Here is an 11,223-nt window from a genome sequence, read left to right on the forward strand (position 1 = left end):
CAATAGACACTGCTTGACTTTGATTCAGCTGTGAGTCATGTGCTTTTCACTGTTAAAACAGGTTGGGATGATGCTGGAACTTGAATGCCCTCGGGGGAGAGCACATAGTTTACACTCAACCTGCAACATTATTAGGGTCTGGGAGTTCTCATGCATAAGCCATAAAACCTTAAAGTTTAGATAAAGGTGCACAATGTTCCTTGTTTTTGGTGGTTTCCAAAATGGTTAATTCTGCTATAAACTAATGGAATTGGGGGTAGATGAGCTATATTAGTGTTGCTTCCACTCAAGACTTGACTTGTAGTTGGAAGGGGATGTTCAATTAATTGTTTACAATGTGAGAGCATTGGACTCCCAAACAAATGAGTACGCTACCAGATATATTAGTTTCAGTCAATAGCCTACCATGCTATTGAAAACTAGTCTTAGTCAATATGACAGCCGCCTGAAATCCAGGCCAGATGTGTCTTTAGAAATATCACTATGCCAGGGTGATAAGAGGAGGGTAGATGACAGATATTGTGTATTTGGTTTGCAGTTATAAATCTCTTGTCAAAGCCAAACCCTTCAAACAACCTAATCCTGTCCTGAATAACTGTAGGATTATTTCATAACCCCCATCCCTGAAATACACACACATGAAAACACACGTGATTGAATCAGTGGCCTGACAAAAAAAAAAGCACAAAAACAAAATGTTTATCTTTGTGTTATCTCAACTTAACCGCATAGACGTTCATCTATAGGCCTACAAAAGTCTGAGCGGAACTGAAATTAGAGGGGGAAAAATGAAAGCTGTGGACTGATCATCTCAGTAACATAATCAAAGCCTGACTTGAGTAAGTTCTTAGAGTGAGAGGATCATACCAGACGCTTATTTGCACATTTGCGCTCTGAACTTAATCACAAGAAAAAAAGGTACTAAAATCAAAGGCTCTAGATAAAGAAAAAATGACCTGATTAGATGTTGCAAATGAGATGAAAACTGGGAAACAAAAACAAAACAAAAGTAAAAGTCTTTGTTGCTGTATGGAACATGGAAGTGAATACATTTTAATAGGAGTGGAATATAAAAGCCTCACTTTTAGAAATGGTTGACACTACAATAATACAAAAGTGCTTTGTTCGTAATCTCTTTGATGTCATCAAACTTTTTTTCTATTAGTCATCTCTAATAAATGGCCATGGAGGGAGTGGGCTCTGGATTACCCATGATGCCTTCCTTCTCAACAATTACAACAGAAGTGTACAGATGCCATTGTTCTTCCTCCTGTAGGTACTTCACTGAGAGCTCACTCCATTGTAATCAGGTATCAACAGAAGTCAGAGTATTCACAAGGCTAACTTCAAACGCCAATTTGTCTTTCTGTAATTAAATGCATAAATCTCTCGAAAGAGAGAGAGATAAGTCAAGTGTCAAGCACACACTCGGTGGATGATTGAAATATACCATAACGATGCATCAATGGTTAGTGAGGACTATCTTCAAATGTCCAATGTAATAATTTGTCATACAAATTGAGAAATGTGCTTTTTGTAAAGCCAAGGGTGAACTCATTCACACTACAGATAAACCCCATACAGTTATAATATACAATTCCAGTTTTTAGGTCATTAAAACTGGAATGTTTCATTTATTTTTTATAAAATATTAACTTTAAGAAATATATGCAAATGTTCCCCTGTGCTATAAAACAGCAAAGAAAAAACAACAGGAAAACTGTCTGTACAAATTATTACTTTTGCGATGTCTAGTGCTTGTTGATTTATGGAATGAATTTGCTTCACAATAGGCAGTCAATGTGGTCCTGGGCCCTTTTCAACAGCTGCTTTCTCACTTCAGTTCAGTCCAAACATGTATGGCACTGCTTTGACTTCCATTTCAAAGCCACACAACGCAACGCTAAAGGGTCTTGATCTCCCAGCCCATTCACTCCCTTTGTCAGTGGATTCACTTTCATTGTCTTTAATCTGTTTCTACAATACTCGTGTATTTTTTGCCATTAAGAAAGACATATATTGCACATTATTCAAGCAACCCAATGACACATCCAAATAGTTACTTCCACAAAATATGTTTTCTCTCTGTCATGTTCTTAAACAGATAAGTGGTTCTAGGAGTAGCAGATATTTTAAACAAAGGCAGTTATTTCTTGTAGCTTGAGATGGATCAAAATAATACTTAAAATAAATATGAACATTGATGTGTCTTTTGTTGGCACTCTGATTATAAAGTCTGTTTTAGGTAAGGGCTTTAGAATGGTTTTGGTTTCGCACGCTGTCTGTGAGAGCGCCAGCTCATACGCATGTCGGAGGGGGCCTGGTAGGCTCATACTTTGTGTTGTGCCCTTTAAGTGCTGGGTGAGGCTTGATGTAAGGCCCACTGCTTGTGAACACACTGGCAGGCTTCCTCCTCGTCCTCTTCTTCAACTTCCTGCTAAACACATTCTGCCACGACTGCAGTGTCTTTGAGGTCCATATCCACATGCCACTCGTGATGCCCACAACTAACAGCATGAAGATCTTAACCATGAAGATCTCCACGGCCGGGATGGAGCTCTTCATACCACACTCCTCAGACTCTGCATTGTTCCCGCTGCTGTCAACACACTTCTGCTCCACGGCCAGGCTCCTCCAGTAGTCCATGTTGAGTCTCTCGTAGAAGTAGCAGGCGATAACGCAGGTGGCCGGTACAGTGTAGAGGACTGAGAACACGCCGATCCGCACCATCAGCTTCTCCAGTTTATCCGTGTTCTCCCCCTCCGTCTTCATGACCTTGCGGATGTGGAACAGGGCCACGAAGCCCGACAGCAGGAAGGAGGTGCCGATGATGAGGTAGCAGGAGAGTGGGATGAGCACGAAGCATGTGAGAGCTTTCACGTCCATGCTGCCCACGTAGCACACCCCCGTCAGCTCGTCCCCAGCCACCTTCCTCATCACCAGGATCATGATGGTCTTGACGGCCGGGATGGCCCAGGCTGCCAGGTGGAAGTAGCTGCTGTTGGCCTCAATGGCCTCGTGACCCCATTTCTTCCCTGCAGCCAGGAACCAGGTGAGTGTGAGGATGACCCACCAGAGGGAGCTGGCCATGCCAAAGTAGTAGAGGATGAGGAAGACGATGGTGCAGCCGGTGCTTTCCAGACCCTCCTGAATGATGTACTGGACCCCACTGTCCCGGTCACAGGCGATGTTGTCTGCCCCCACAAACAGACGGATCAGGTAGCCCACAGAGTAAACACAGTAGGACATAGAGAGGAAGATAATGGGCCTCTCAGGGTATTTGAAGCGCTGCGGGTCGATAAGGAAGGTGAGGACAGTGAATGAGCTGGAGACGAAGCAAAGGATGGACCAGATGGCCATCCACACCAGAGAGAACTGCTTATCTCCCTGACTCCAGTACACATCCACTTTGGGGTAGCACTTGGGAGCACAGGACTCACTCTTCTGTACATAGTGGAACTTGCCTGGGTTACTACAGATCTCCTTGCTCTCCTTGTCCTTCACATGCAGGTCCTGACCTTTTATGGGCCTCTGAAGCCTGAAGTCAGGAGGCTGAGTGTGGGAGCCTTTTGGGGACTCATCTGAGCCGTTGTTGGGGGCCTCCATGCATAGATTGTTTGGGTCATTTTTGTTGGGTAGTCTGGAGCAGTCCAGGGAGTCAGGCCAGTGGAAGTTGAACTGCTCCATGATAGGGGAGCACTTTTGCCTGGCCTGCTCACACATCACTCTGCAGGCAGGTATGGGGGTGGACACCTGCTCCGTGCACATAGGTGCATACAGCGAACAGAGAAAAAACTTGAGGTGAGTGTGGCATCCAAACTCTATGAGAGGGACAAACTCATGTATCTTGATGGCTGCCTCATTCTGGTCCTCGTGGCCCATCAGATTGGGCATCCTAGTCATGTTGTAACCAATGTCCTTACACAGGGAGATGACAATCTGTTGACATCTCCCCTCACCTGGCCGGTCTGGGTCTACGGAGCTAATAGCTGAGCAGCCACAACTCAGACAGACCAGCAGCACATTGACAAGGGTCAGTTTGGCAAAGGAATGCATAGTCTCTCCTCTTTGATCCTTTTAGTGGCAAACAATTGAAGATACAATTCTTAGAATAACGTAGAAGTTGTGTCTCCTAAAGGCAAAGACTACTAAAAACCTTTCTGTAGATAATTTTTTATGAATGAGCCAAGCAGTGGATGAACTCACAATTGTCTACGAAAGACCATAGTTTCTCAGTTTTTACTTGTAATTCCTTTGATTCGAGAGAGAGAATTCCTAACAAGTGTGAATCATTTTCTCGCAAAATAATTGTCGCTTACCATAATGTCCATGCTTGGAAGTGTATACATTTGTTTCAGAATAATCCAACATGTTCAGAGAATAAACGGGTTTGCACTAGTTGTTGTGTCTAGTCCGTCGCACAGTTCATTTTTTTCTGTTCGCCTCGATGTTTTTTTTTTATTGGATAAAAGTGTTCCGATCCAGACAAACGTTCCAGCGGTCATCAAAGCGCGTTCAGGGACGGTATTCCCTCACGTTCAGGACGGATTCCTTCTGCCTCTGTCCTGCAGCACGAGTGGAACCAGTCTGTTAAAACTTCAATGTTTAGGCTACCAACTTAACTAAATTGTTCTTCCTTTTGCTCCGCGTTGGGGTTTCGTTGGGGGTATGTGCATACTCACGACAAATCCACGCAAACTGTGTAATAACCTAATAATAAGTCAAACAGAGCAGAGATCTATTCCTAACTGCACTCCAGAGACAGAGCAAATCAGTTTGGAGTGGTTGGTGGCACCGCTCGTTTGAGTTGGTCTTCGCCACGGTCCTGGGCTAACCTGCCAAAAGATCCGCCTTCAAAGACAGCTACTTTGCATAAGAAAGATGAAAATGACACGGTGATTATTTTCAAATCGTGCGTAACAGCGTGCATGTTATTTTTTTTAGAGCTTGTTCGCAGCAATCTACTCATTGGTCATTTGTTCTATTTCCGACTAAAACTTTAGATCCAAAAGTGTCCGAATTTAGCACATTCCAGCGCAGGTAGTATGCAGGCACCAAACGCAGCCAAAGACAACCCAACTGGCTCTCTGGTTCTCTTCAATCGAGATATGTTAGTTTCTTTGCCACAACGGACAATTTTCACGGTCCTTGTATTGTGGGAAAATAGGAATTAGTTGAGAGAACACTTTTTCTCTCCCAAATTCCCCTTATGTATTCTGTGAGTCGGGTAGTGCATTAAATTGTTGTCAAAAATAGGCTAGTGACTAGGCCTATCAATGCCACTCAGGAACCACTCACAATGCGAATAATGCTTTTCTCTCTATTTCCAACATAATTGTAAACTATGGAAATCCCAATTTAATCACATATCAGCCTATTCATATTTGCTTCAGGAATAGGGTACATTGTACAGTAAAATCCATATTCATAAGGGAATTATGCTCAGAAGGTACTTCTGAATGACCTGCATCATTTAGCATAAAGTAGGTTATTAGCACTGACTTAGACATCACATCTATTTATACTTTTCTCCATATAGCCACCACCAGGCATAATATTCACATTAGTCCTCAGGGATCTCCTCTGCCTTTAATGTCTGCACATGTATGGCCATCACGAAGTGCAGTAATATTTCCACTTAACCAGGTAAAGTCTAAAATCTGCTCACTACCTTCCACTGAATACACATGCTCCATTCTAACCAAATAGGAACATTTTCACAATCTACCACTAAATCATTTACAACTCTTGTTAATTTACCACTCTAATACATTTTACCAGACACTTTTCACAATCCACCAATAAAACATTTTATAAGATACTTTCAAACTAATTATCACACTTATTTAGACCTAGAGTGTTTTTTCTTTAAAAAAACGGTTGAATGTTTCAAGCTTTCCCCCCATGATCAGAATCAACAAATAGGCCTACAGCTTTGACATCATGATTGACTTGAAATCAATCTTTTTTCTCTAAGAACGTACTATCATAACAAATGTCTGATTATTTGCACATTTATTTCACAAACTGATGCTGTTTTATTCTTTAAGTAAAATATGTCTGAAAATCTGTTATATAATAAGCTTCACCACTACCTTTATTAATAAACGCACAATGTTTCAACACACAATGTTTCAATCCTGATGTTCGCAACCCTTTTATAACCTATGAGAACATTACATTTTAATCTTTCAATTGTGTGTGGGGAGATTATGATGAAAGTAAAACACCTGAAGGAGGAACACTGAGACAAATCCATTTCAGTTTTGTTGGAGATGACTAATCATCTGCATCTGATGCAGGCCTAGCCACGGCAGTAATCCTCTGGTAGTGTCATAGTGGCACTGAGTGGCCTGAGGCAGGCCTACCACGGCAGTAATCCTCTGGTAGTGTCATAGTGGCACTGAGTGGCCTGAGGCAGGCCTACCACGGCAGTAATCCTCTGGTAGTGTCATAGTGTAGCCTTAGTGTAGTTAGCCTGGAGCTAGCCTTGCTAGGCCCATCTGCTAGGCACATCTCCTCTCCCAGCTAGCCAAAGAGGTCCATCAGCCACTCCTTGGGCTACAATACCTATTTTGTCAACTGGCCTGGACCCCCGCCAACCCATCATGATTGGACAACCGACGTGATTCGCCCGATGGGGTTTTCTCAACTGGCTCTGCCATCGCGTCGTCCCCTGAATGCCCATCCGCTAGCCTGCTAGCCGCGGCCCGCTAGCTGTCCAGAGCACCTCGGACTGTTAGCTTAAGAGGCCCATCGGACAAATTCTTTGGCCACTATACCTATTTTGCCAATTGGCCTGGTTTACCACACGGAGCCCTGCTGATCCGTCTGCCGACGCAATAGCACGAGGGGGCCACAACAGACTTTCTTCCGTCGTGACGTCCCTCCAAGGCCCTTCTGCTAGCTTGCTAGCCCTGGCCTGCTAGCAGCCTGAAGCCACTCACGGGACTCCTATGATCACTCGGCTACGCATGCCTCTCGCTAACGTCAATATGCCTTGTCCATTGCTGTTTTGGTTAGTAATTATTGCCTTATTTCACTGTAGAGCCTCTAGCCTTGCTCAATACGCCTTATTTAACACTTTAGTTCCACCTACCACACATCTAGAGACAATATCTCTTTCATCGTCATTCTATGCACAGGTTTACCCTCACTGTATTCACATCCTACCATACCTTTGTCTGTACATTATGCCTTGAATCTATTCTACTGTGCCCAGAAATCTACTCCTTTTACTCTCTGTTCTGAATGTACTAGACAACAGTTATTTTAGCCTTTAGCCATACCCTTATCCTACTCCTCCTCTGTTCCTCTGGTGATGTGGAGGTTAATCCAGGCCCTGCAGTGCCTAGCTCCACTCCCATTCCCCAGGCGCTCTCATTTGTTGACTTCTGTAACCGTAAAAGATTTGGTTTCATGCATGTTAACATTAGAAGCCTCCTCCCTAAGTTTGTTTTATTCACTGCCCTAGCACACTCTGCCAACCCGGATGTCCTAGCCGTGTCTGAATCCTGGCTCAGGAAGACCACCAAAAACCCTGACATTTCCATCCCTAACTATAACATTTTCCAACAAGATATTTTTATTTATTTTTATTTCACCTTTATTTAACCAGGTAGGCTAGTTGAGAACAAGTTCTCATTTGCAACTGCGACCTGGCCAAGATAAAGCATAGCAGTGTGAGCAGACAACACAGAGTTACACATGGAGTAAACAATTAACAAGTCAATAACACAGTAGGAAAAAAAGGGGGGAGTCTATATACATTGGGTGCAAAAGGCATGAGGTAGGCGAATAATTACAATTTTGTAGATTAACACTGGAGTGATAAATGATCAGATGGTCATGTACAGGTAGAGATATTGGTGTGCAAAAGAGCAGAAAAGTACATAAATAAAAACAGTATGGGGATGAGGTAGGTAAAAATGGGTGGGCTATTTGCCGATAGACTATGTACAGCTGCAGCGATCGGTTAGCTGCTCAGATAGCAGATGTTTGAAGTTGGTGAGGGAGATAAAAGTCTCCAACTTCAGCGATTTTTGCAATTCGTTCCAGTCACAGGCAGCAGAGAACTGTAACGAAAGGCGGCCAAATGAGGTGTTGGCTTTAGGGATGATCAGTGAGATACACCTGCTGGAGCGCGTGCTACGGATGGGTGTTGCCATCGTGACCAGTGAACTGAGATAAGGCGGAGCTTTACCTATCATGGATATAACTGCCAAAGGGGGCGGTGTTGCAATCTACAGCAGAGATCTGTCTTACTATCCAGGTATGTGCCCAAACAATTCAAGCTTCTACTTTAAAAAATCCATCTTTCCAAAAAGAAGTCTCTCACCGTTGCCGCTTGCTATAGACCACCCTCCTCACCCAGCTGTGCCCTGGACATCATATGTGAACTGATTGCCCCCCATCTATATTCAGAGCTCGTGCTGCTAGGTGACCTAAACTGGGACATGCTTAACACACTGACCATCCTACAATCTAAGCTTGATGCCCTCAATCTCACACAAATTATCAATGAACCCACCAGGTACAACCCCAAATCCGTAAACATGGGCACCCTCAAAGATATCATCCTAACCAACTTGCCCTCCAAATATACCTCTGCTGTTTTCAACCAAGATCTTAGCGATCACTGCCTCGTTGCCTGTATCCGTAATGGATCTGCGGTCAAACGATCACCCCTCATCTCTGTCAAACGTTCTCTAAAACACGTCAGCGAGCAGGCCTTTCGAATCGACCTGGCCCGGGTATCCTGGAAGGATATTGACCTCATCCCGTCAGTTGAGGATGCCTGGTCATTCTTTAAAAGTGCCCTCCTCACTATCTTAAATAAGTATGCCCCTTTCAAAAAATGTAGAACCAGAAACAGATATAGCCCTTGGTTCTCTCCAGACCTGACTGCCCTTGACCAGCACAAAAACATCCTGTGGCGTTCTGCATTAGCAGGGAAGTTAAGAACCAATATATACAGGCAGTTAGGAAAGCAAAGGCTAGCTTTTTCAAGCAAAAATTTGCATCCTGTAGTACAAAATCAAAAAAGTTCTGGGACACTGTAAAGTCCATTGAGAATAAGAGCACTTCCTCCCAGCTGCCCACTGCACTGAGGATAGGAAACACTGTCACCAACGATAAATCCACTATAATTGAGAATTTCAATAAGCATTTATTTAAGACTGGCCATGCTTTCCACCTGGCTACCCCTACCCCGGTCAACAGCCCTGCACTCCCCACAGCAACTTGCCCAAGACTTCCCCATTTCTTCTTCACCCAAATCCCGAAAGCTGATGCTCTGAAAGAGCTGCAAAATCTGGACCCCTAAAAATCAGCCGGGCTAGACAATCTGGACCCTCTTTATGCCAAAGTTGTTGCAACCCCTATAACTAGCCTGTTCCTCTCTTTCGTATCGTCTGAGGTTCCCAAAGATTGGAAAGCTGCCACGGTCATCCACCTCTTCAAAGGAGGAGACACTCTAGACCCTAACTGCTACAGTCCTATATCTATCCTACCCTGCCTTTCTAAGGTCTTTGAAAGCCAAGTTAACAAACAGATTACCGACAATTTCAAATCCCAATCTCTGGTTTCAGAGCTGGTCATGGGTGCACCTCAGCCAATCTCAAGGTCCTAAACGATATCATAACCGCCATCGATAAGAGACATTACTGTGCAGCCGTATTCATCGATCTGGCCAAGGCTTTCAACTCTGTCAATCACAACATTCTTATTGGCAGACTCAACAGCCTTGGTTTCTCAAATGACTGCCTCGCCTGGTTCATCAACCACTTCTCTGATAGAGTTCAGTGTGTCAAATCGGAGGGCCTGTTGTCCGGACATCTGTCAGTCTCTATGGGGGTGCCACAGGGTTCAATTCTCGGGCCGACTCTCTTCTCTGTATACATCAATGATGTCGCTCTTGCTGCTGGTGATTCTCTGATCCACCTCTACGCAGACGACACCATTCTGTATACTTCTGGCCCTTCTTTTGACACTGTGTTAACTAACCTCCAGATGAGCTTCAATGCCATACAACTATACTTCTGTGGCCTCCAACTGCTCTTAAATGCAAGTAAAACTAAATGCATGTTCTTCAACCAATCACTGTCCGCACCTGCCCTCCCGTCCAGCATCACTACTTTGGACGGTTCTGACTTAGAATATATGGACAACTACAAATACCTAGGTGTCTGGCTAACCTGTAAACTCTCCTTCCAGACTCACATTAAGCATCTCCAATCCAAAATTAAATGTAGAATTGGCTTCCTATTTCACAACAAAGCATCCTTCACTCATGCTGCCAAACATAACCTTGTAAAACTGACCATCCTACCAATCCTTGCCTACGCGGTGTTATTTACAAAATAGCTTCCAACACTCTACTCAACAAATTGGAAGCAGTCTATCACAGTGCCATCCGTTTTGTCACCAAAGCCCCATATACTACCCACCACTGCAACCTGTATGATCTCTTCTGCTGGCCCTCGATTCATACTCGTCCCCAAAGCCACTGGCTCCAGGTCATCTACAAGTCTCTGCTAGGTAAAGCCCTGCCTTATCTCAGCTCACTGGTCACTATAGCAGCACCCACCTGTAGTTCGCGCTCCAGCAGGTATATCTCACTGGTCACCGCCAAAGCCAATTCCTCCTTTGGCCGCCTTTCCTTCCAGTTCTCTGCTGCCAATGACTGGAATGAACTGCAAAAATCACTGAAGCTGGAGACTCATATCTCCCTCACTGGCTTTAAGCACCAGCTGTCAGAGCAGCTCACAGATCACTGCACCTGTACACAGCCCATCTGTAAACAGCCCATCCAACTACCTCATCCCCATACTGTATTCATTTATTTATCTTGCTCCTTTGCACCCCAGTATCTCTACTTGCACATTCATCTTCTGCACATCTACCATTCCAGTGTTTAATTGCTATATTGTAATTACTTTGCCACCATGGCCTATTTATTGCCTTACATAATATTGCCTATAATTTGCACTCACTGTATATAGACTTTTCTTTTTTCTACTGTATTATTGACTGTAATGCTTGTTTATTCCATGTGTAACTCTGTGTTGTTGTATGTGTTGAACTGCTGTGCTTTATCTTGGCCAGGTCACAGTTGTAAATGAGAACTCGTTCTCAACTAGCCTACCTGGTTAAATAAAGGTGAAATACATTTAAAAATAAAAATAATCCTCTGGTAGTGTCATAATGGCAATGAGTGGTGTG

General features: G+C 43.9%; 1 protein-coding gene across 1 annotated transcript; it reads right to left on the bottom strand.

Annotated features, from left to right (window-relative positions):
- Positions 1-1,033: 1,033 nt before the first annotated feature.
- LOC115139967 (frizzled-10-B-like) lies at positions 1,034-4,823 on the bottom strand. The gene has a single exon (XM_029677900.2). The coding sequence runs from the start codon at positions 4,054-4,056 to the stop codon at positions 2,299-2,301; it is 1,758 nt and encodes a 585-aa protein (XP_029533760.1). The 5' UTR covers positions 4,057-4,823; the 3' UTR covers positions 1,034-2,298.
- Between the last annotated feature and the right edge of the window lie 6,400 nt (positions 4,824-11,223).

The sequence above is a fragment of the Oncorhynchus nerka genome, linkage group LG13 (genome assembly GCF_034236695.1).
Source record: "Oncorhynchus nerka isolate Pitt River linkage group LG13, Oner_Uvic_2.0, whole genome shotgun sequence".
NCBI lineage: Eukaryota > Metazoa > Chordata > Actinopteri > Salmoniformes > Salmonidae > Oncorhynchus > Oncorhynchus nerka.